The sequence below is a fragment of the Mytilus galloprovincialis genome, chromosome 10 (assembly GCF_965363235.1).
Source record: "Mytilus galloprovincialis chromosome 10, xbMytGall1.hap1.1, whole genome shotgun sequence".
Taxonomy (NCBI): Eukaryota; Metazoa; Mollusca; class Bivalvia; order Mytilida; family Mytilidae; genus Mytilus; species Mytilus galloprovincialis.
Genome location: NC_134847.1, coordinates 37,523,417 through 37,551,297, shown reverse-complemented (window position 1 = coordinate 37,551,297; position 27,881 = coordinate 37,523,417). Strand labels below are relative to the sequence as shown.

General features: G+C 33.4%; 1 protein-coding gene across 2 annotated transcripts in view; it reads left to right on the top strand.

Moving 5' to 3' along the window:
- The window catches only part of LOC143047494 (alpha-mannosidase 2C1-like), an 86,827-nt gene that overhangs the window by 16,306 nt on the left and 42,640 nt on the right, over positions 1–27,881 (top strand). The window contains exons 3-11 of one of the 2 annotated variants that reach the window (XM_076220552.1): positions 3,821–9,001; positions 16,604–16,728; positions 17,282–17,407; positions 19,837–19,960; positions 21,649–21,716; positions 23,082–23,256; positions 23,762–23,859; positions 24,525–24,616; positions 25,633–25,739. In XM_076220552.1, coding sequence (XP_076076667.1) covers positions 16,631–16,728; positions 17,282–17,407; positions 19,837–19,960; positions 21,649–21,716; positions 23,082–23,256; positions 23,762–23,859; positions 24,525–24,616; positions 25,633–25,739 — 888 coding nt within the window. In that variant the 5' untranslated portion in view covers positions 3,821–9,001; positions 16,604–16,630. Of the gene's footprint in view, positions 1–3,820; positions 9,002–13,799; positions 13,924–16,603; positions 16,729–17,281; positions 17,408–19,836; positions 19,961–21,648; positions 21,717–23,081; positions 23,257–23,761; positions 23,860–24,524; positions 24,617–25,632; positions 25,740–27,881 lie in introns of those variants that run through there. The other variant, XM_076220551.1, reaches the window with a different exon arrangement.

Genomic DNA, 27,881 nt, shown 5'->3' with positions numbered 1-27,881 from the left:
TTCTCTCTGACGATAGCTCCGTAAATGAATTAGCATCTCTTTTATATCCACATTTTCTTCTTCTTTTTAGCTCACCTGGCCCGAAGGGCCAAGTGAGCTTTTCCCATCACTTGGCGTCCGTCGTCCGTCGTCGTCGTCGTCCGTCGTCTGTCGTCCGTCGTCTGTCGTCCGTCGTCTGTCGTCCGTCGTCCGTCGTCCGTCGTCGTTAACTTTTACAAAAATCTTCTCCTCTGAAACTACTGCGCCAAATTAAACCAAACTTGGCCACAATCATCATTGGGGTATCTAGTTTAAAAAATGTGTGGCGTGACCCGGCCAACCAACCAAGATGGCCGCCATAGCTAAAAATAGAACATAGGGGTAAAATGCAGTTTTTGGCTTATAACTCAAAAACCAAAGCATTTAGAGCAAATCTGACATGGGGGTAAAATTGTTTATCAGGTCAAGATCTATCTGCCCTCAAATTTTCAGATGAATCCGACAACCCGTTATTGGGTTGCTGCCCCTGAACTGGTAATTTTAGGTAATTTTTGCTGTTTTTGGCTATTATCTTGAATATTATTATAGATAAAGATAAACTGTAAACAGCAATAATGTTCAGCAAAGTAAGATTTACAAATAAGTCAACATGACCAAAATGGTCAGTTGACCCCTTTAGGAGTTATTGACCTTTATAGTCAATTTTTAACCATTTTTCCTAAATCTTAGTAATCTTTTACAAAAATCTTCTCCTCTGAAACTACTGGGCCAAATTAATCCAAACATGGCCACAATCATCTTTGGGATATCTAGTTTAAAAAATGTGTGGCGTGACCCGGCCAACCAACCAAGATGGCCGCCATGGCTAAAAATAGAACATAGGGGTAAAATGCAGTTTTTGGCTTATAACTCAAAAATCAAAGCATTTAGAGCAAATCTGACAGCGGTAAAAGTGTTTATCAGGTGAAGATCTATCTGTCCTGTAATTTTCAGATGAATCGGACAACCTGTTGTTGGGTTGCTGCCCCTGAATTGGGTAATTTTAAGGAAATTTTGCTGTTTTTGGTTATTATCTTGAATATTATTATAGATAGAGATAAACTGTAAACTGCAATAATGTTCAGCAAAGTAAGATTTACAAATAAGTCAGCATGACCAAAATGGTCAGTTGACCCCTGAAGGAGTTATTGCCCTTGATAGTCAATTTTTAACCATTTTTTCGTAAATCTTGGTAATCGTTTACAAAAATCTTCTTCTCTGAAACTACTGGGCCAAATTAAACTAAACTTGGCCACAGTCATCATTGGGGTAACTTGTTTAAAAAATGAGTGGCGTGACCTGGCCAATCAACCAAAATGGCTGCCACGGCTAATAATAGAACATAGGGGTAAAATGCAGTTTTTGGCTTATAACTCAAAAACCGAAGCATTAAGAGAAAATCTGACAGGGTTTAATTGTTTATCAGGTCAAGATCTATCTGCCCTGATGTTTTCACATGGATCGGATAACCCGTTGTTAGGTTACTGTCCTGAATTAGTAGTTTTAAGGAAATTTTGCCGTTTTTTGTTATTATCTTGAATATTATTATAGATAGGGATAAACTGTATACAGCAATAACGTTCAGCAAAATAAGATCTACAAATAAGTTTGCATGACCAAAATAGACAATTGACCCCTTAAGGAGTTATTGCCCTTTATAGTTAATTTTTAACATTTTTCATAAATTTTTGTTAATTTTTAGAAAATATTTTCCACTGTAATTACTGGGCCAAGTTCATTATAGATAGAGATAATTGTAGCAACAAGAATGTTCAGTAAAGTAAGATCTACAAACACATCACTATCACCAAAACACAGTTATGTCATGAATTTATCCGTGTCCATTGTTTAATATGCACAAGACCAAGGTGAGCGACACAGGCTCTTTAGAGCCTCTAGTTATATGCTTTTCCTTATGTCTAACGTGTCTAATTATAAACGTTCTTGGTTCTGTTATTATCCATTGGCATCCATCTTTTGTCGGGCAGTCTTGGTTACTATATTTTTAATGATGCTATCTTCTAGCGATGTGCAGGTACCATACAGATTCCAAATGTGATATAAAATGGTATCGCCATCATACATTGTTTCGGCTTTTGATAGGTTAGTGAACAGTTACAAAAGTCATGTATTATGTAGGTCGTATTTTACATTTTGCCAAAAGGATGATTTTTCTTGGTATAATTTTTCTGTTGTTATTTTGCTGGTATTTTGTTTATTTTCCTATTAACATTGTCGTAGTCAGACATTATTTCCGTTCTCCTAAAGCAACGTGGATAATTTGTAATATAAGGCCTAAAGTGTTTGATCCTCTTTAAGGTTCATAAACTTGTCGAATTAGCTCAAGATCGTTCAGTTTGTCCAGGTATATTTGAATCTCCAGTTGTAATAATGTACGATTTTCACATTTGCAGCTCTACCCATACGTCACATGAAATAGCTGGTATCACTCTGCAAAGATGTTTTAGGGTTGTAAAATGATGCTAGGTAGATGGCCTATATCCTACTAGTTCCAGGTTGCAGCATTCCATTTCATTTTCTGTTTGTAGTTCGTTCTATAGAGAGAGGCAAAATATACCAAAGGGGCGTTTAAACTCATTCAATTTATCATGTACTGGATTAAATACTCCTAGCTATACCATTTATTTTTCTATCATTCATGTACATTCCCCGTTCATGTTGCAGTCTGGTGGAAAAGTCGGAATGAATCCATGTTTCAGTTTCAAATATGAGGTACCAAACATGGTAAAGTTGGCAGTGTTTGTTTTTGATGGATTTGCGATTTTCATTTACCATGTATAATGTGTTTTATTTGAATTCTAATTTGGTATTGATTTGGTGTTCTCTGTAAAAGATGAGTAAATAGGCTTGCGATATCTGACATTTTCTACGTTTTCAGTGATTTATGTCGAACGTTTAGTTTGTGTGTTTATGATGGTTTATCAGATATCACTACATGTACTAGTATTCGGAATAGGTCAGGTGTTTTTTGTAGTAATAATTATTGGCATGTGTACATGTTGTCTAAAATGGTTCATTTGGCCTAGTTTGGAAGACTGGTCCCAACATAATCCAAGAATGGCAATCGGAAATGAGAGCAATCATGATCTCATTTTCACAAATAATTCAATACGGGGAACATGTAGTAAGACATACATCTTATAGACTTTAACATTAAACAACCGTTTGACCTGTTATATGTGTGCAATTAGCGTTAAGAAACATAAATATGCTTTAACTTCAATTACAACAATGTGCATTTGCTGTCAGTTTATCTCTGTAGAGGGAATCATGTAAATTGCTCGGATCAAATATTTTGATAATAATTTCATGGGTAAAACATCCTGTTTCAAAATTCAGATTGATTTTTCAGAGAACGTTTTAGATGTGATATGATTTCTTATTCATGAAAGACCAAATGACGTCGGTTCCATAGGTTACCTTACAATATTCAACATTGAGCAAAACAGTTTATTAAATAAATGAAATTTATTCTATTATCGATAATGAGAAGATAAATATCAAAACGCCACAATGACCACGACAAAGTAGAAGTAGAAAGAAAAAAAAAATAGCGAATTTCGAGAGAGCTTTGCTTTTTACTGATTTTGATCAAATATAACTTGCACTGCACGTGACTTGTATATTAACTGAGTTATACTACTCTGAATTGCTTAATCACTTAAATGAAATATTACAAAAAAAATAAAAAATTACAGAAGTCATCATGGTCATTGATAGCTTGATCTGTATATTGAGATCTATATTTCATAACAAATGATATTGTTTTTTTTTCTTTCAGCTATATACATACTATATCTACATATCAGTGTCCAGCTGAAGCAGATGATACAATAAGTAAGACTTCGACTAACGAGTCTAGTCTTGTCACATGTGATGATATCACTTGCGTTTCAGACGAAAAAGATCATCTCGATGTTTTAAAAAACGACACATTTGAGAAAAACATAGTACCAGTTACCTACACTACAAATTTAATATCAGGAGTGTCTACAGTGGAAGTGCAAGTGTCACACACTAAACCATTACATAAAGAAGCAAAGAATAATATGTCAGAATCATTACTGTCTTTTGAAAGTAATGAAAATTATCAAATATCTATGATGACAACTCAGAATATGATAGACGATGTATTTCAACAGCACCATTGTGATGCACATGATGTCAAATCAGATGATAATGTGCATTGCAGCAGTTCTGTAAATGTATTCGATTTTTCAGACATATTTTCTTCACCTATTCCTGTTGGTCTTTTTGCAAACAAAAACTTCTTACAAACCAAGATGGACAAAACCAATTCAGACTACTCCACGAGTTGTTCATACGTCGACAAAATGTCAACTAGCACAGAAGCTGTCATCAACAAAAGTAATCCATATGTATCTACAAACATGGACAAAACAGGACAGTGTTTTTCTAATAGTTCACAATTATTCAAAGGTAATTTAGAGAACTTTAACAAGAGTATTTTATCAGAATCAATGCGAGGAATACAACATTCGGTTATTAAAGAAGAAAATGTAACTGAGAACCAAATTAGTACAAGGGTATGTCCAGTTTTGCAGACTGCTGATTCAACACAGGTATCAAAAGATATAGAAACACCATCTTCTTTTGGTGTCAAAAAACAAACCACGCCATTGTCTATGTCTGTCACAAAGGAAAACCTTTTTTCAAATATTTCTTTAGAGGCACTAAAATCAGTTGTTATTAATACAGCACACCCACGGGGACCAACTATATTGCTGGGTAAATCTGAATTTGATGGGCTGCCTTCAAAAATAAAAGGTTCTGAGTTTGAGAGACTGCCTTCAAAAAGCTGCATTATTCCAGTTAATTCTGTGAATTCCCATGTCGAACTTAAAGGAAATTCAGAAGAGCCAAGTAACCATTCTTCCACTTACATGTCTATGGTAGGATCAACGACCACGATCTCTAAAGACTCAATCGAATCTTTTCCTGGTTCTATTATCAAATCACGTACTGGCATTGCAGGTTTAATGCAAACACCTATTTTGTCAGCTGCAGTACCCATTGGTCATAAAAGTAGACTTCGATCAGTTTTAACAAATCAGATACCAATACCTCATCATAAACAATTACAAGTGAAGAAAAAAGATGAGTTAAAATACAATCAGATAGCAATAAAAAAATTAAAAGAAGTCGAATTATTGAACAAACGAAATAACAATGGTAATGTCAAGATGATCAGTAAAACGGATGCTCGTGTCATGCGACGAAAACTTTCAGAAAACAAACTGTATACGCAATATATTACCATGTCATCAGGCGGCAATACGATTGTTTCGCCCATATCAAAATCAGTATATACAAATTCATTATTGAATCCTCAAACGATGCCGCCAGTAATATACAGATTAAATGCAACATTGAAGAATCCTGTATCAACAAGTACGAAGTTTACTACAGAGTCAAATGTACCGATTTTAGTTAAAGGTGCATCCGGTACATACTCTTATGCGTATCTTACTATTGAGAATGATAGGATACCAAAATCAAAGGCGAACGAAAATTTTGTAGTTATACCAAAAGTTAATTTTGTAAACACGATTAAAGTAGAACCGCCAAAATCAAGTCTAAATCATCCTACATCAACAAAATTATTAAAGGACAATTCGATCACACCAATAATGTCAAACTCGTCGACCGTTCCTACAATGACCAGCAGTACTTGTATGCTCAATTTAACTAGGCTTTTAACAAGTAATCTAACAAAGTCTTCTGCTACGACCACATGTACTAATATGTCATCTCGACCTATATGCAGTGTAACATCTGTTTTGCCGATACAACAGAAATCAAAACTTCTTACAGTTAAAGATATATTGACGAATGACACATTAGGTGAACTTAGGAAAACTAAAAGACTAGTTAGGGAAAATTTAGCATTGCTGCAAAAAACAAGTTGTGGAAGTAAAGACATATTTGACAGTTATAGCAATATTTTAAAGACTATAGAGAATCATGAAAATTCAATGTTTGAGACTTCAACTATGGTAAATAAGACATTAAACGTTCCTTCAAACGATTGTGTCACATCAACCCAAAAACATTTAGTTACCAATTGTAGTGTAAGTCTACCTCGATTACCGTTATTTTCTCAAGTTTCAAAGGTTCCAGAAACCAACGAAACGCTCCAGACAAAGACAGCATTTTCAAGTAGTGCAGCAAAGTCGCAAATACCTGTCATAAAACAATCTGAAAACCAGAGTGAAGGTCTTAAAAGACCCATAGTGGTTAAGGTGGTTTATGGAACAGAGAATGTAAAAGGAAAAACTTCAATGACTATGCATGACTATATATTGGACGAATCTACTGGACAGTTCCGACCAAGTTTTTTAGATGAGAAAGACCAGACATTGAAGACAACTTTGTCAGTTCCAAAGGAAACAACTGCTGTATATGACACAACAGATACCAATACATGTAGAGAGTCGTCCTCTGCTGAATCCAGTAGGGTATCAGCATTTACCAAAACCAGAATTAAATCATGGTACTCTAACAAATGTTCTGCATCATCGATTCCCTGTACAAAAATAAAGTCACCGTTGACAAGCACGCCTACAAACTCGACTGCTTATACGAGTAGTGTGTCATGGAAGTTACCTTGGTTCAATAAAGTTTGTATCTCATCCAATGGTAACCCAGCTGTTAAATCGCATCAAGACGAAGCAAATATCGTTTCATCACATGACAACAGAAAGCTTGTAACGTGCGCAATTACAAAGGTTGTTTCGTCACTACATCAAAAAAGTGTTGTGTCGCCATATCCCAGCAAAAGTGTTGGATCACAGTTTTCAAAATCAAATGGTATTTCACCGAAGAATGATGTTCCGTCAAAAGCAAGTTCCGAAAAGTCCGTCCGAATTGATAAAACGGCTAGTTCAAGTTTAGTACAGAACATTCAAACAAAACATGCCAGAAAACAAAAACTAATTCCATATTATTCATTGTATGATAAAGACTTACCGCATGAGCGTTTACCAAAAGACACACAAATTGACCAAAGTACTGCAGTGCCTATCAGTATACCATCGACTGTTATTCAAAGCCAAGTTATGTCAAAAGCTACAACAAATGCAACAGTGAATATTTTAGTTCCCTCTTCTTTGTACAAACAAACTGACTTTACTGCAGATGGTTTCAACTGTGCATCAGATAGATATGGAATTGCAAGTAAACAAAGTGGTAAAGTACAAACACTTACTCCATATCATTCATTATATGATAAAAGCTTACCACATAAGCGTTTAGCAAAAGACACACAAAATGAACAAAGTATTACAGTGCCTATCAATATACCATCGACTGTTATTCAAAGCCCAGCTACTTCAAAAGATACAACAAATGCAACGGTGAATATTTTAGTTACATCTCCTTTGTACAAACAAAATGACTTAACCGCAGATGGTTTCAACTGTGCATCAGATAGATATGGAATTGCGAGTAAACAAAGTGGTAAAGTACAAAAACTAACTCTATATCATTCATTATATGATAAAAAATTACCTCATAAGCGTTTAACAAAAGACCCACAAAATTACCAGAGTATTACAGTGCCTATCAGTATACCGTCTACTGTTATTCAGAGCCAGAGCCAAGCTACGTCGCAAGCTACAACAAATGCAACAGTGGATAGTTTACCTCCCTCTCCTTTGTTTAAACAAAATGACTTAAACTCCGATGGTTGCAATTGTATCTCACGTGGTTGCAATTGTGCCTCGGATGGATATGGTATTAAAATTGATTCTGTGTATTCATTGAGAGAGGATTATACGGTACCCGAGAAAGCTCTCCAGAATACACGATCATTTCTGAGGTATGGTTCCGAAACGGAGACAGACGATGAAGGAGAGCAGGCGACTTATTTTAGAGATCAATTTTATAGTAAACTACAGAAAGCAAAGGTCAAACTGAATGAGGTGGCAAAAAAAGATGAAAGATTGAGGAAACCTTGTTATGTAGTGCTTCATGGTTTTAAAGGGAAGTCGGGTTTACACTCTCGCTGTACTAGTTGTTGTAGAAAGTATGTCGTCAGAAGTTTGTGTCAAAGAATTTTTAGTAAAGCAATGATTTTAAAGAAAGAACTATTTACATATAAGAGAAAACATATCCGTTCATATAAGAAAAGCATACATAAGAAACCAACGCAAACAACTCAACAAATTACAAATTGTTGTACTACACTTCCGAGTAATACACCAATCAGTTGTATGTCAACATCCGGTTATGCACCTCTCAGTTGTACATCAGCATTCAGTTATACGTCTGTTAGTCGTACTTTAGATTCGAGTTTTACGCCAATCATTAACACTTCACTGGCAGCCCATGTTGTAACAACGTCACCTCTGCCTTTCCATTCTTTCTATATTAAGAGTGAATCTGGTACTAAGGAGTATGGAGATGAAAATCGTGTATTTACTGCTTCAAACAAAACTGAACATGATATTTCTGAATACGAATAAAAAGTTGGAAGAGGAGAAAATGACCATGCACCGACATTGAGTAAACGTGCTAGAATAGAAAAAAGGTGCGCGGACATCTGGAAAAGTAAAACGTTTTAAAGGACGAACTAAAAGTGCGGGTAGAGCTTCAGATGATATAAAACGCAAAAGAACACTGGATATAAATGATTGAGATAATAGACGGCACATAATTTGTTGAAATGAATACTTTAATACCTGGATAAGAAAAGAACATTTAAACATTACCGTAAAAGGGAATATAGTTGCAATGCTCATTTTTCGAAGGAGAATGATAAACCTTATCTAATTTGTCTTTCGTTGTTATACGATTTGTTTAACTTACCTAAAGAAGGGCAATTATTTGTCAGTAAAATAACTGCCTTATGTTCAAAGGAATAGTGTCAATGATTACAAATACGAATTTTACTTCACATTGTTTTCAATCTTTGCTCATATGCACAGAATTATAGCTGCATGTAAGTGTACTGCATTATGTCCTATTTCAAAATATTGTAAAAACGAATTATCAAAAAGTTATTTCAGGTGACTACACATTATGATACATCAAATGATAGATAGTCAGTAACAACTATCGATCAGCCTACGGCCTTCAACAATGAGAAAACCCATAATGCATAGCAAGCTTTATAAGCCCACTCAAAAATGACAAATATTAAACAACCCAAACAAGAAAACTAAAGTACTGAATTATGTTCAGCACAAATAAACGAAATACAAAAATGATATGCAGCAACAAGTTTAACGTGCGCATAACTTTAGACCGATAGACAATAATAGTGCATTGACTTGACATATCAACGATATAAGGATGAGGTATAGAAACGGGGAAATGCGAGGCTCTGTCGAGCTTTTTCCTTCGTTTCGTCAATACACTATTATTGTCTTTATACTGCAATCTAAAAAGAAAACATTTTCAATTGTTGTTTAATGTGGTAATGTTATTATTTGATTTAAATATTGGGAAACTTTCCCATTATATAAAAAGGCCTCATATCATGCAGGCGTAGTAAATATACAACACAATGAAATGTACATTACCTGTTGAAACCCGCAATCGATGGTGAACGAATTTGTTTGAGAATGGACTAAAATATCAACAATAAGCATAAAACATAATGATTTATAGTTTGCAAACCAAAAATCTAAACAAGCGAAATGTTTTTCTTTAAATTGTAAAAGAAATAAGTTTGAGACGTCGTTGTATACATTGGAAACAAGAACAGGTTGAAGAGGTCGTATGAATAATTAATTATAATTTCGGTAATTTCTATTCAAATATTCATGAGGAAAAGTGATATCGGGTCAGTGACCGTATATGACTTAAAAATATAAGGTCAACGCTGTTTGACTACTCAAATAGAACGAGTGCATTATAAATCCACATAGAGAATGTGGTGGCGTTCAAAGTGTTCGATGACGCCTAGCCCTTCCCATTACCTGGGTCAGTGGTATATGAATACAACACAAGAACACACAATTAGAATCGGTTAAAAAAAGCTTAGCTCATTATTTCGATGCAAAGCACAAAAACCTGAACAAACACAAAAGGCACAAAATGTACAACTAAGACTTCTTGCTCTTACTGAAAGTTAGTTAAATGACAATAACAACTTATAAAAGATTATGTACATACGACTGAAATATCAATTAGCATACACATCCAACATTCAATAGATTTCATGTAAAGACTGTCATTAACAGTCAAAGAAAAAGCATGATCTTAAGCTTGTGCAATGCAAAAATACAGGTATCGACAGAATGTAGGACGGTGAATGAACATGTTTGTACAACATTTATATTTAGTTTGATTTCAATAACAATTAATTGAGTATACTTTGTTTGTATAATTAGTGAAATTTATTTCAAGAATATTATTTAGACTCCTGGATTTTCATATTCCGCTAGAAATCTGAAACTCTTTTTGACTTTGGCCTATACTATTTAGCAAATTACTAAATTTGATGTTACAGCCTCGCTTTAATCTCAACCTGCAATAGACTAGTAAATATTAGTGACTACATAGAATACCAAAAAAAAAAATAGTCCATCAAGAAAAACACTGGACTTTATGATGAAAAACGAAAGAAAAGATAACTAATACACGTGTAAATAACATTTAGGAACTGTTAAAGGGTAAATAAATATAGCCCGTTGTCGAATTAAGACTAAGAGGTAGAGCTTCAAACCTAATCCACATTCAGTTCTAACTCAAACTATTAGTCTACGTTCGTAGACTCGTCTATTGTTATCTATATTTGATTTAATTAGCACTGGTCATCATAAATTGTATCGCCAGTGAAAGGGTTATGACCAATTTGGCTTCAATTTCATTCACTAGCAGGTAGCATTTCAACTTGAATAATCTCCTGGATTCAAAGTCAAATTTATAAACATCTATTTCACTCAACTAAACCCGAATGTCATATGCATTAACATTTATTTGGTACAATCTTTTTCTTCAATTGAGACATGACAGAATGAGACCTGTTTTCGCCGAATTTATTCATACCATCAGCTATATCATCAGCAACATGACGGTTGTCACCACTCGGGAGCAGGCCCCGATATCGTCTTATCCTTATGAAGCACCTGAGATCATCCGTAGTTTTAGGCTCAAGTCTTCTTTTTGTAGTGTTTTGGGGACTAACACTTGTTTGTCATTTTGTAGTCTTTCTCCTCTTTGGTGGATCGGTTTGTTGTCTCTTTGACACATTCCCCATTTCCCTTCTCTATTTTATTTGTCATGGCGATGTCAGTTTATCCGCGACTTTATATAGTATTGGATGTCCACTAATTGGTATCTTCCGCCCTTCTTTACAATACATACAATGTTTCATGTATACACATTCATCAAAGGTAACAACAAAACTATGACGTTACGCACGGTATTCGGTCTATTTTTCATTTGACCATTTCTTGATGCATAAGTAGGACAAAAAGAAATCAATTCTGCGTATTATTAAATAATTACTGGTCTTGATTCATCATTCGGATCGAAATTAAATAAAACCTGATTTTAATAAATTTAATGTTATGTATTATTACATAATTAAGCAACGATTCCGTGTTCATAATGACATTTTTGCCGTGTAAGACGTAACAACAATAACTAACCATCCAAATATAAACGAAGAAAACATACTAACTACTGAATGAATTTCGATGTTTGTACAGATGGGATATAATATGATCATATTTATGGTGTGAAACGGTCGAGATAAATATCCTGTCAGTTCGCAATCGAGCGGCTATTTACGAAATTCAAAAGAGCTGTAAGATTTGAAAATTCGAGTATACAAAAATGATGTTTTTTTAGTATTTTCCGTGTCTCCCTTAAATGGTACCATAGAGCAATTGTTCAAGATTTTTTAGTACATGATAATTAAGGGTATCTCAAATTTGTGACAGACAAATAAACTATGAAAACAAATGTTACTACTGACATGTGATTTTTTTAAAGATTTGTTTAAGCCTTCAATATTAAGGAAATGCTATTTTTTTCATCAATTTCCACCAAGTTGTCCGTGTCTCCCCAAAATGTTACAACGTCCAAATTGAACGTTTTTTGCACGGAACGTCAATGTACTACAACGTAATATATATAATTTTATTTTCCATTGACTGAAACTTTAGAATTTTTGTGTCTTTAGCATTTGACACGTTCTGTGTAATGATATATTTGTTTGAGATAATTTTTAATAATTTCTTTTAAAAGGTAATAAATAAACAAGGAAATTTGACTTCCATCAAAGTTTTGTAAACCTTTTGATGATCTTAAAGGCGTCGAAGTTTTTGGTAAAAATAAGTTTTCTATAATACCGAACCTTTCGACTTTGGAACATTTGAAGGCTAAAGTTGATAACATTTATACTCTTAAAGCACTAAACAGCTTTGGTACTGGCTGTATCTACGCGATATATATGTCTAGATTTAAATACTTGTGATGACGAAATCCTGAGCATCATATTACAGTATGTGCATTTTGCAACAATTGACATGATTGGGCAGTGACAAACATTTGAAATATATACTTTCGATAAGTAAAGATTATGAGGAAATACAGTTTATTTGTCAAAAATATATAATCAGTCATGTTTACAGTCTATTTTTTTAAGTAGTTATAAACATCAAAATGTCAGCTGTATTAAATATAGTGCAAAGCTTTGACGTTTTGTACACAAGTCGGTTGAAATCATTTATAAAACTACGTCGAGTAACGTTACCATTACTAAACCGAACACTGTGCGTAACGTCTATGCTGTACCATTCTTTTTTTTTCTATGGATAAAAAAATCCATCTGAATTGAAAATTGTAGGCCTAAGTACGTTTGCTTTTATATTTCTTGGATGGTTTTTTTTTTTTTGTTATTTTGTTTGTTTTATAAACGAACAGAAAATGCTACTATTATATACCTTTTTCGTCTGTATTTTCACATTACTAAACACAACTGATATATTGAAACTATTTAGGAAGATTTCAGCCTCATATATGGTAAGGATTAATGTGATTTTGAATTTTATTCATATAATATTTCGTATTGTGATAAACAAATACTGACTGCACGGTCCGTCACAATCCTCGAAGGGCCTTTTTTACATAAATTATAGCCTATTATGTTAAGTGACTATACATATGATTGTTTAAAATTGTATTTATAAAATTGAAAATGGAAATGGAAATGGGGAATATGTCAGACTGAGAAACAACAAGCCTGCATTTCATGTACATGTATTTATTAAGTTGTACTTTAAAATAAAAACATGTATCTATTTATATATCATATATCGTAACCCTCAACGATTGCATATACACCGCACTTATTATGCGTTTTTTCTCTGTGTGCTACTTTTTACAATCTTCTCTTTTCTATTGCTCTAATTGCTAAAGGACGACCAGAAACATATATTCAAAGTCTCTAGGATGATCACTATTTTTTAATTTTGGTCTAAATGATAAGAAAATGTAAAAATATCCATCAAATCACTGAAATTATTTAGCCGCTTAACATTGTTGTTAAAATATAACTTTGATATCTAAAACTGTTTATCATTTATACAGGACATTAACCTAAGTAAGCAGACATGCTTGTGGTTTGTTTTTGCTAAGACTACTGTTATAGTAGTCTCAGGTTTCTGTAAATATAAATCCTGGCCGCGTTTACTTCAAATGTTGAATTTGATCATAGAATTTTGGCGGTGTTCCCAATTATGGTGTCACATATAGTCTAAGATTGGGAGAAATGTATAATCATGGTTTCATTCCCCACTCCCAAATTGTTACCTACCATTTGCAGAATTTTTATCGCCGGACTTTGTAAAATTGCCCACCCCTGAACTTATGACACAAGTAGTGGGTTCTCAGATGACAATTAATAAGGTATTTTATTTTGAAAAAAATACATAAAACCATAAATCAGGCTGTTATTTTGTTGTTGTTGTTTGATAGCCTCACTGGACACAATTACGAACGATTTTTGAACTTTAGTTATTTTTTTTCTAATCTTTGTAGAATACTTTTCTTAAATTAATTGTACCATAGAATTAAAGATGTATGAATGCTTTTCCTTTTGAATCATAACACACATAATTTTCTATTTACGTTGGGATACTTTGGTAAGATTTTCATGACCTGGTTTTATGGGTCTAGCAAGCCCAATATCATGAATATGGACGCAATTACGAACGGCACTATATCTATAGATCTGGCAGAAAAAAATCATTGACAACGATCTAAATTTATGAAACATACATTAATCTTATCTTAAACACATTTCCTAAGAAAATAAGAAGTGTAATATGGTATTTTACTTCAAATTCTTCAGCAGTAGTTGAAGACGAAATTAGTGACAACAAATTTTCTTTCAAAAGGAAATAATTCGGATTTTTTGTTTTTATGCAAGTTCTTTCGTCTAAGAATCACTAAATTCTCTTTTTAGTTGGTGAACCTATGATTTTAATTTATATTTAAACTTTACTTTCGGAGTTCTCAGGACTTTTCAATAAAAATTCTATTTTCTTCTGACAATGCTCAGGGTCAACCGAGTTTGAGAAAACGTTCATTTTTGGATTATTTGGGCAAGATAAAGGGTATCACACATATGAACAGATTTAGGAGATATTTTTCTATCTATATAATGACAAAAGAAGGCAATTTGCACCAGCTTGTGTGCTTTATTCATGTAATTTCCAAGAGAGGGAGTCATTATTTTGACATTTACGAAACTTTTCGTCGTCTGCGACATTAACCAAGTGCGCATGAACTTTTTTTCGTGAAAACACAAGTAATGTAGTGGGTTTTTAATTAATAGAAACATTTATTAATTATCATGCAAAAATATAATATAAGAGGGCAAACATTAAAAATCGTTCGTAATTGTGTCCAGTCGTAATTGCGTCCGGTAAGACTACATTGTATATAATTTTCAAGTAATTTTTCATTTCGGGGCCTTTTATTGCTGGTTATGCGGTATGGGTCACACTCATTGTTGAAGGCTGTGAATTATCTACAGTTGTTATTTTGTATGTCATCTGGCCTTTTGTGGAGTGTTGTCTCAAAAAATTGAAACTGGAAAGCATAATCGTGATGATGAGTGGTGTCTGTCTGTATCTGAATGTATGTTTGTGTTGTATATGTATCTGATGTTACTACATGTATGTTTTGTTTATTAATATCAGTCAGTTTAAAGTACTCTTTTAGAGCTCATGTTCCTTGTTATTATGTACATGTATATATGCATCCCGACTACTTTACTTTACTTTAGCAGTTTAGTGTGATTACATGTGTATCTCCACCAGGACTTGAATTCAGGACCTCTGTGTTAACATTCAAGACAGGGTGTTAACAGACTGAGCTAAAGAAGTAATTCCCTAGCTGAACCGTTTACAGCTGGCTAACTTTATTTTCTACTACATATATCAAGAAAAAATTATTCAAGAAGCAATTCTGTTAGAAAACGTACTTAGCTGAATGACCTTAGATTTTCTCTAATTGTGATGTCAAACCTTTAAAATTATGATGCTAAATAAATTAAAATTTTATGAGAACATGTGTGATGTTACATCTTGGCTGAAAAATTTGCTAACCAGTGAAAATAAACAATGTTCATGTACATGATGTACATGAACATGTAGTGATGATATATGTCTATCATGATTTCCAACCACATAAGATTCTTCTTACTTATTTGTATATTTGAATTTGACAATCATAGACACTTCAAGTACCACTGTGACACTAACCTCATAATCATTACTAAAATTTATGCTATTCTTAACATGCATGCATGACATATGCAGAAATTAATGCTTAAACATGTTAAAGTTTAAGATTTAATCATTGTACAGTTCAATAAAGCATTAGATATTTTTTTTAAAACAGTGCCCCACATAACTCTATCTACATGTACATAAAATCACAAGTCAATCTACAGTACTGTGGATTCATGACTTGTTGGATACAAATTTTCACGGATTTCATGGGACATGTCAGGTGCAGGTAATCCACAAATTTAAAGGTTCAACAAATAACAAATCGTTCACAGGAAAAACCTAAAATCATATTATATCCATGAAAATGCAAGTTTTCCTCATTCCAAGAAAATTTTAATGTACATGCACAATAAATGAATCCAAAGTATTTACAGGTGAATTCATACTGCATCATTCATGTCACTAGATGACCAGCTACAACTACAACATTGTTCAAAGGGATATGGAATCTCGACCAACATGACCAAAGTGGGTTCAACACAAGTAATAGATAAAATTGAAAATGGAAATGGGAAATGTGTCAAAGAGACAACAGCAGGACCAAAGAGAAATCAACAGCGGAAGTCCACCAATGGGTCTAATATACCTTTTAAAACCACAAAATGGGCACACAGAAGTATTTAAGCATTCACATAAAGCTTTCTACACTCTTGATAATCAAATATGGAACAAACATGACAATGATGACAAATACATGACCAAAATCAACTCTTTGAATTATTAGACACTTTAAGATCTTGTACAGTTTCTATTCTATTGTATTTAGTAACTTAGACATCTTATTTCAGTAAGAATCAGTGAAATATTTCAATGAAATGGAGACTGTGGTGTTGAAACACAAGAGAACTACATTAGAGAGAGCAGAGAAATTTATTTCTAAGGATTACTTCACAGATGTTAACTTGGCTGGAAGGTAAAATAAAGGCAAAAATTCTAAAAAAAAAAAATGCTTTCGTTACCTTGGTTCTGCAAAACTTTATTGTTTATATATTATAGAATACATTTTATATTACATATAGAATCAGATATAATCCAGCTGTGAAAGGAAAATATAATGAGACAACAGTAGGATCTTTATTTGGACCAACGTATGTTAAGGCCTAAATTTAGAATATATTACTTTAACCAGTGAAAATGAAAAAAATAAAATAAAAGAATAATCCCACATTTTGATTTGTCTACTGGGCTTTAGCTGCTAATCTTTAAGTTCATAAGATATACATGTATAAATAAACGTATTGGTTAAATATGAATATAGAATAGGTTTCATATTTACAATGTTGCATAATAATTTTATTTAAAACATATATCATGTATATACACTGTACCATAATCATGGTTTAATAAATACATTATTCAGTAATCTACATATATAGTACTATAAAGTTTTTGTTGTCTATTGTATACATGTATATATAATTCAGACAAAGCATTTATTGACTGCTTTCACCTTCAAATATTTTCAGACTTTACACAAAGAAAGCAGCACTGACAAAGCTTACTCATTTTGAAGCACCATATAGAATCAGATATAATCAAGCTGTGAAAGGAAAATATATTGAGACAACAGTAGGATCTTCATTTGGACCAACGTATGTAAAGGCCTAAATTTAGAATATCATTTGGACCAACGTATGTAAAGGCCTAAATTAAGAATATCATTTGGACCAACGTATGTAAAGGCCTAAATTAAGAATATCATTTGGACCAACGTATGTAAAGGCCTAAATTAAGAATATCATTTGGACCAACATATGTAAAGGCCTAAATTAAGAATATCATTTGGACCAACGTATGTAAAGGCCTAACTTAATAATATCATTTGGACCAACGTATGTAAAGGGCTTAATTAAGAATATCATTTGGACAAATGTATGTAAAGGCCTAAATTCAGAATATCTTTCGGACCAACGTATGTAAAGCCCAAATTAAGAATATCATTTGGACCAACGTATGCAAAGGCCTAAATTAAGAATATCATTTTGACCAACGTATGTAAAGGCCTAAATTAAGAATATCATTCGGACCAATGTATCTAAAGGTCTTTAATAAGAATATTATTTGGACCAATGTATGTAAAGGCCTAAATTAAGAATATCATTTGGACCAACGTATGTAAAGGCCTAAATTAAGAAAATCATTTGGACCAACGTATGTAAAGGCCTAAATTAAGAATATCATTTTGACCAACGTATGTAAAGGCCTAAATTAAGAATATCATTCGGACCAATGTATGTAAAGGCCTTTAATCAGAATATTATTTGGACCAATGTATGTAAAGGCCTAAATTAAGAAAATCATTTGGACCAACGTATGTAAAGCCCTAAATTAAGAATAACAGTCCTAAATTAACAATATCATTTGGACCAACATATGTAAAGGCCTAAATTAAGAATATCATTTGGACCAACTTATGTAAAGGCCTAAATTTAGAATATCATTTGGACCAACATATGTTAAGGCCTAAATTAAGAAAATCATTTGGACCAACGTATGTAAAGCCCTAAATTAAAAATATCAGGCCTAAATTAAGAATATAATTTGGACCAACATATGTAAAGGCCTAAATTAAGAATATTACTTGGACCAACGTATGTAAAGGCCTAAATTAAGAATATCATTAACCCTTTTGGTTATATAGTTTTTAACATGTCAAGGTACTTATACATCCTTGTATGAAAAGATTTTTGGATCAAAAATAAGGACAATCATGTTATCCAAGCAATACGATCCATTGGCTCCTTATTTGAGACAGGCATACCAAGAATGTTGCAGGGTTTAAACTGTCTGTGAGAGCTCAACGCACCTTTTAACCTGTCTGTTAGATCTCAACCCTCCTTTTAGCCAGGTTTAACCTGGTACAGTGGTGGAACAGCACAACATATAAAGAACAAACTGTAGAAATCATTCATACCTGCCAACTTTTGAAAGTGCCGATGGGGGTTTTAGTGCGCAACAACAATTTCAAAGGTTACAATACTTTGCGACAACTATTTTGCCCGTGCTGTTTTGTGGTCTAGAAAAAGTGTCATATTTGTGAGATGAGTTTACATGCCTTTTTCTTAAGTTTATTTGCATGATTCTAGTTATTATATATCAGTAGAAAAGATGAACATGTGACTGCAAGACCAGGAATTAATTTCATGTGTAAGGATATTAAATAATTGTTGACTTTTCCAATTTAAAATTATGTGTTTTAGAGGGTTTTTCACGATCACGATCGTGCAATCGTGACAAAGGGTCAAAATCGTGAAAGTTGGCAGGTATGATTCATTTGGAAGTGGAATACTTGTAATAAAATGAGGACGATTCACAAGAAATAAAACATGAAAAAAATAATAATTACATCACATGTATATTTCATGAGAATTTATTAGTTAAATTGGTTACCAACAATCCCGTGTCATTCAAATTTTAACCTTCATATTTAAACCAAATGTAACATCTAAGGGATGGACAGGAACAAACTTTTTTTTGTTGGATTATAAGCATTAAAATGTAATTTTAAGAAATTAATGCTTCTTTTGTAATTTTTTTTTGTGTACAAATGTTGATGTGCCTTGATCAATGCTTTTACAACCCAATAAAATTACAAGAAAGAAGCATCCACTTTTTAATTGAATTATGGGTAGACTATTATTTCAGAAATATAGAGTATTCAAAAAAGGAAACAACCAGTGCAATCAACATGTATTACATCTAACAGAAGTTCGCCTGCAATCTTTGTTATAAACAATGTCATAATATTTCTTCCTGTTGGAATAAATATTATATACCCATTACCGGTATATATTCCCTTTGGAACAATAAATGTAATTTTGTTCCACTGGAAATAATATTCCAGACTATTTGTTTCTTTTGGAACTTATCTCATGAAGGAACTTCTATTTCATGACAAATTGACACCAATACTTGCATAAAACTATTTCCTTTTATTTTAGTTTTTGAAACAACTTCATGTTTCTTTAACTCTATAATTTCTTTGGGAGTACATTATTTATTCAATATTGTTCGTTTACAGATGGAGTACCCATTGGTTTTATCTGGAAATTGAGGTTCCGTTAGAATGGGCAGGACAGGAAGTTCATTTGCTATGGAATTCTGGGTCAGAGGCTTTGGTATGGCAAGATGGATGCCCATTACAGGTAACATCTATTTTTTAGAGTTATGGAAAACATTTAACTTTAAAGGTTGTATTCATGTTTATGTATTTGTTTCAGTTTAAGGAGTCAGACTGTTTTGCCATACTTAAATTGTAAATTACTCTTTGATTATATTAAATACAGTCATGTCTACCAATAATTCAGATACATGTACAGTGAAACCTGGGTAAACCGAACCCTGATAAAACCGAATTTCAGTTTAAACCGAACAATTTTCAAAGTCCCACAAAATTTCCCTATCAATTAATGTTAATCTAACCTGAAAAAACCGAACCCTGTCAACACCGAATTCCGAACGCTTTTTTAAGGCTCGTTAGAAAATAGATATTTAAAAATTACCTGTCACTATCGATCGATAGCAATCAAAACAAAAAAGTATATTTAATTATTTGCATGATTTAATTAAACAAACACAGGATGACAGAGTATCCCCAAGGTATTTGAGGTTTAATGAACTGGTGAGTTGTTATCACAAACTAATTAGCATGTTTGTGTCTATGTATTCAGTGATCAAATTTTTTTATTTTGTTAAGAAATGTTAAACTGGTCCGCTGCCCCTGTCGCCGAAAAGGACAAGAATTGAACTTTCCCTTGGATCAATTAAACGGTTTCGCTACTGAATGGCAGTAACGAATTTGTGACCGTAAATATTTGATTAACATGCATTTAATTAGTTAATTTAATAGTTTTAAGCGCTTCACTGGATTAAGAAGTCGTGCAACACAACAAGGCCAATGTCTTTTGAATTATATTTACGGGATGCCTGATTCCCTTTAGAGCCCCAATATATATATTTCAGATGCTCCTCCAGACTTCCGTTGGCTATTTATCAACGATAAAGTCCGAGAATAAACTGGACCCCTGCTGTTGTTTCCCTTTTATCTTGTGGCAAAGTATCAATCAGTGGGTGGCCAGTTTAGTCCGAGAACTCGTGTACAGATAATTGAAAATGACGATCTTGATTCAACTACGGAATCGTCATTTGGCAGTGACTGAGAATCTGAATTGGTCAGTAAATTAACGGATGAGATAAAAATTATAAAAAGCAAAATCGCAAAATCGCAAAAAGTCGGAAATCATTGAACGATTAATACATTTACACAACGAGGAGCGTGATTGACAGACTAGCGTAGATTTTTACATTTACATCTAAATCATCATGAAAATAAATTGCCGTCTGCTGTGTCACCTAACGTCCCTTGTCAGTAAGTGCTAAAATTATTTTGGTGCCGACTTCCGTTTACCTCTTCAATCCGAACACCTGTGAAAACCGAACAAAACTCAAAGTCCCGTGGGTTTTCGGTTTGGACAGGTTTCACTGTATCAAGAGCTGATGATAAGACATTAAATTTGATAAGTGTCCAAAACATATAACAAACCTGAAATTACTCAGATGTTAGATAAGTTTTGATAAATTAATCTAACAGATTTAGTTTGAGATCCCACCAATAACGAATTCTGTAAATAGACAAACTGATAGAGTAAACCACAAGATTGAACAATTCTTCTGTCTTTGGATAGACACATGAATATCTATGATGGGTAATCCCGTTTATGAAGAACTTTTTGATTTTGTTGCCTATTATTCTCAGTCTGGTATAAAAGAGTGACAAAAGTTAGTGACTAACAAGTTCTTGCAATTTTGTAAACAGATTTCTTTTCATTTTCAGGGATTGAGTGTAGCATTTAAGAGAACCTCATTTCCATTAAATCAAGCAAAGGTTGATGGGAAAAATAGGTAAGTTCATCCCAATAATAAGTTAATTATTAAGCCAGATTCTGTCTTTGAAAGAAAACGTATGGTTTATTAGGGTCCTGCATCCTATAGTTTTCACTTTGTCTGTCAGACTGTCTGTGAACACTTTTTCTAAAAACAAAACCTCCAAAAGTATAGGTAGGAGGCCAATGTATGTATGTACTTTGAGATTCCGCCAGTTGAGACGCACACCTTGATTGACTGCAAGCGTACAGCGGATCCATGTACACTCCCTAAGGATTAATGGAGATGTGTCTTTTACAATATTATCCCATCACCAGAGCAATCCCCACCCAACACCGCCCAAGGGAGTGTGTAGGACACTGGGAAGTCTGTTATTATGGTGGAGGAAGCCGACAGAACCACTGGGCTTCTTGGCAGGAACAGACAACCCGAAGAGATTTCAGAAGATTGATCTCCAGGTCAAGCTGGGAACAACTTTGACCTACCGAGGCCCCCAAATCCAATCTACTTTTAACTCCGGTCTGGATACCAGTGAATTGTGTGGGAGGGTGAAAATCGCCCTACTATTGTACTGAAAAATCAACTTTCGAGTGAGAATCGAACTCGGGACCTTCAGTACTGTAGCCATCGGTTTTAACCACTAGACCACGAATCCACAATGAAAATTTGCACAGTTGATGGTGAATAATTTGGAGATGTGTTACAAGTTAGTTAAATTTGGCTCACTATAGCTAATTTGATGAAAAACGTTTTTTTTGTTTAAAAATCATGAATATTAACTTCTTCTATGTGCTAGGATAACAATCAAAACTTTGATTTAAACATTAGAGATCAAAGGAAAATATGTTTTTCATGAGGTGCTTAATTTCATATCTGCTTGTACTGTTATAAATTCATAGACATATAACTAACTCACACATGCATTGGGAGCTGTGATGTAGTGGTTAGCGCATCTGACTACTAACACAGAGGTTCCTGGTTCGATCCCCGTTTCAGGGTGAAAATTTAAGGGACTGAATTTTTGGCTCTCCCCCGACACCATTTTTGAGTATGGTCTTGAGAAACGATGATAGTTCGTCGGAAGGGGACAATAGATGGCTGACCTGTGTTAAGAGAGAGCCATATCTCTTGCACGTAAAAGACTCCCTTGTAGATTTCGAAAATTGAAGGCTAATGCCGCTAATGCATCCGCAAAGTGAAAAGGAATTAATATAAGTTGCTATAACTTGTTTCCCAATCCACTATAAATAAACTTAACACCCACACATGTGTTGCTTTGTTAACATCAGTATGAATTATATGCTTTTGTGCCTCACAAGATTTTTTTGAAGGACCCTTGCTAAAATGTCAGTTTTCTAGTTTATTTTGTTTTTTCTAATATAGGTATAAGCTGTATGTAGAGATGGCCTGCAATACATTGTTTGGAGCAGGGGACGGTCTGATTAACCCACCAGTACTAGATAAGACATTCACTTTGTCACAGGCAGAAATCTCTGTGTTTCATAGAGATATCTTTGAATTAATATTAGATATTGAAACACTCCATGACATGGCGAAGGTAATGATTAAACATCTGTCAGTGTTGATAACAGTCATGCTTTTACCTTTTATAATCAATTGAAGTCTTATATGAAAAGAAAGAAGGGTGTTTTGGGGCAAAATTTTTCACCCTTGAAGGGAAAAAACAAAGAGTCAAAACATTTGACACAAATTCCAAAACCCCACCTAAGTTCTTCCTTAAAGTTTTGAAATTATTCAGTTTGTGAGTGCATTAATCTTGTTTACATATCAGTAACCTCTGTTTAGTCTTATAATATAAGAAGATATATTAATGAAATAATGACCCCATGGCACAAAAAACTAAAAAACATCTAGAGGGCAACGTATATTGTTCAAATTTGGAATTTGTTACAAGCATAAATGTCTTGCTTTTGTTATGAAGATGTCTTTAAGTTTAAAGTTGCATGCCCTACACACAGATTGTTAAAATTCATTTTAAATAAAACATAATGTAATGCATAAATATTGTAAAACCAATTAAATTTTCAAATACAAATTTTCAGCATCTACCAGAAGAGTCTGAGAGAGGTTATATAGCACTGTATACTGTCAATGATATGATTAATACAATCATCTTGGATGATAAGGCTAGCTATTCCAGGTAAACTAATTATAAAAAAGAAGATGTGGTATGATCGCCAGTGAGACAACTCTCCACTACAGATCACATGACACAGAAATTAACATCTATAGGTCACTGTATGGCCTTCAACAATGAGCAAAACCCATACGGCATTATAAAGTGAGATATAAAGGGCCCTCAAATGACAAATGTAGAATAATTTAAACAAGAAAAGTAACAGCCTTATTTATATACAAAAAATGAAGGAAAAAAACAAATACAAATGAAATATGTAACATATCAACAAAAAACAACCACTGAATTACAGGCCCCTGGTTTGGAACAGGCATATACATACAGAATGTATCACTGTAATTTTCAGCTTATTTTGTTTTTGTCAGCACATTGTTTGTTAATAAGGTGTATATTATTTTATATGCTTTTATTACTGTGTACATGTTCCAAAATAGATGCATCTTATTCAGATAAAAATAATAAAAATGTTAAATATTACAAGATATCTTCCTGTTGTTTCATTACAAAAAAAAATATGCATTAATATTTGTTGTTTAAAATGCTTTGAATTTGTGTCTTGCATTTTTTGCTTTATAAGGTGATGAAGGATAAACTTTTTATGCATATGAATTCCATTATGCAAATTAGTGAGACATATAGCTAATGTAGTTATATGTTTATTATTTTAGAGCCCATACAATGGCTGAGAAGTTTTTACAACAAGGCAATGGTCAAGGCCATCATACAATTCATGCGATGGGACATGCTCATATAGACTCAGGTAAACCGAATGGAAATATTAAAATTATTGAAAATAGTATACTGTAGATTCATTTATTTCTTGTGTACCAATTTTCGTGGATTGAACAAAACTTGCACTTTCATGAGGATTTAATTTCGTGGTTCTGCCAAAGTCTGCATACAAGTCTATGGAAAATTTGTAATTCGTTGAATATTGAAAGGAGTAGGTCCGGTAAGGACCGATTTTGGCCTCAAATTTCAGTTTCATCTGACGAAAGATTTTGACCACTTTTTAAATACTTAAGTGTCTATTTCATATGATGCAATTAATTTATGCGAAAGATTTTAACTTATTTAGTCATTAAAAACGATCCGATTCAGGCTCAAATATGAGAAATCTACCAAATATGCGAAAAAATGTCACTTTTCAGATGGTTTTTGTCAAAAACGAAAGTGGCCGCATCCGTGTTCATCCTCAATCTTTATATATGGTATGTATTATCATCAAATACAACTTCCATTTCAATATTTTGGATGAACACGAATGCGGCCACTTACGTTTTACACGAAAACCTTCTAAAATTTAACTAAAATGCTTTTTGTAAAACTGCTATATTTTGGGGCCAAAAAGGGGTCTTACTGGACCTACTCCTTTGTGGATCACCTGTACCCACAAAATACACAAGAATTGGTATCCAACGAAAAAATAATGAATCCACAGTAGATAGACTAAAAAAAGAAAACCATAAGTATTTCCCACAGAAATCATTAGGGTTCATGATGTTCCCAGTCAACCAAAATTATGTGAAAACTTCTGCTCACAGTTAAGGTTTAGAAAATTGAATACTTATTCAAATAACATTTAGGCTTTTTTATAATTAAATTTTCAAAAGCTTATAAGTCTTATTGCCATGGATTTTTTTTTTACACATTCTGAAATTTGACATTACCTTTCCCATTCAAAAGACATCTGAAATTGATCATTTAATTTTTCAGTGGTACAAGAAAAAAACAATTTCAAATCTTTTGAATAACCTAATTGATACTGTATTACAGCTTGGTTGTGGCCATATGGAGAAACTATCAGGAAATGTGCTAGGAGTTGGTCTTGTACTGTACAGTTGATGGAGAAATATCCAAACTTTACTTTTACTTGTTCTCAGGTAAACTACTTCCTCTATTTTTATGCGCCACTTAGAGGCATTATTTTTTTCAATCTTTGCATCCATTCAATGGTCAATTTGTTCAATTGTCTGTATGTTCGATCGTCCATTGGTAAATCTTTAAAAATCAAAAAAGAAAGGAAAAAAAACCATGATGTCCGTTTATTGAATACAATTCAAAAGGGACATTCATTAATTCTTTCAATTTAATCCTAAACAATAAACATAAAAAAGGAATGGATCACAAGCAACAAATGCCAAACACTAAATTACAGTCTCCTGACTTTGGGCATACACATAAAATATTAGTAATTGTGAATTCTCCAAGGCTTCTATATCCTTTAGTCATCTTTATGGCTATCCCATACTAATCTAGACTTTTGTAAGACGACAACAAATTTTGCAGTCGTATATTGGTATGACGTCGTCCTGGTCGTCGTCATCCCAAGGCAGTTGGTTTCTGGACAATAACTTTATTATAAGTACATGGAAATTTATGAAATTAAAACATAAGGTTTATAACCACAAAAGGAAGGTTGGGTGGATTTTTGGGTGTATGGTCCTAACAGTTCAGGAATTAGGGGTAAAAAAGGGACCCAAAAAGGCATTTTTCTAGTTTCTAGACAATAACTTGTGTTTAAGTGTATGGATCTCTCTGAAATTATATCACAAGTTTACGTACCACAAAGGGATGGTAAGAAATGGCCTTGGGTGGTTATGGCTCAAACTATTTAGGAATTATGGGGCAAAAAAGGGACAGTTTTAAAGCAGTGTTAGGGAGGTAATCCAAATATATTGAGGTAATCCAAACATATTATGTTAGTATAACCACCCTTACACTGCTTTAAAAGTATGTATAAAGAAATATTGTATTGTCTTGAGGTGATTAGCTATCAACTTACTCTAAGAAAATACTATTAAATTTATGCTGATTAATTTTCTATTTTATGACTTTTATGAGGAATTTAAATGGGTAAATTATGGTTACATCCCCAATGGAAATTTGAATTGAGATTATGACCATATCTTGAGGGAAAGATTTTTTTGGGGAAAAAAGGGTGGGGAGGTGATTTTTTTTTGGGGGGGAGTGGCAATTCGCAACAGCATAGTGATGTAGTGTATTGGACAAAAGCAAAAAATTGAGTACAAATTCAAATCATATAACCAGTTCTAAGTTCTTTGACTACAGTTATTCTAGGTTTTGTCAGAAACCTATTATGTGTCAAATATTTAATTAAAATCCAAATTCAGACCTGTATCAAGTGTGAATATTCTGTCCATTTTAAAGATTGAACCTGTGTGGTCATCCCATACCTGTGAGCTGTGCTCTGTGAAGCAATTCATTTATATGTTAAAGAGATTCAAAATACCATAGTGAAATAAATACATGATAAATTCTCGACTATCACTTATATTTGATATCTTAGCACAAAATAGGGGCCTTTTTGCCGAGTGGTCTAAGAAGTCAAACTACTGAATCACTAGCCTGTTCACACTGAGGTTTTAAGTTGAATATTCAACAGGGCGATGCACTCCAATTTTAATTGACTACGATTGTCAGTTTTTCCTACAGAAGATCCCTGCAATTTTCTAGGCACTCCAGCTGATGAGCCCCTCATCAATATAAAGTGACTGCCACAAAATAACATAATAGTTGTTAGGGAGCTACCATTTGATTTTTATGGGGGGGGGGGGGGGCTAGGATGAAAAATTTTGTCCTGCATTTTTTTTTAGCTGTAATCTCTGTCCTGCCTTTTTATTTTTCACTCTGTTCGGTCCTGCCCTTTTTTTTTAGTTTATTCTGACTTTTTTTTACCTAAATTGTCATCCTGCCTTTTTTTTTTACTCAAAACTCCTGTCCTGCCTATTTTTTTCAAATTTCATCCTAGCCCCCCATAAAAATCAAATGGTAGCTCCCTTAAAGTGGTGTAAAACAGCAATCAATACACAAAACAGGAACACTGCCAAAAACCTGTCAAACCTCAATCCACCTTTAATACAAACTACATTGATTATAAAAATTACAAGCTGTTAGATTCTGTGTATTGAACAGTGCTCTCGGATCTTTTTTTCTGAATTACTACTTTTCCTGTCTAGACTGAATGAAAAGAAAATGTAACACATATTTTTTTGATATTTCAG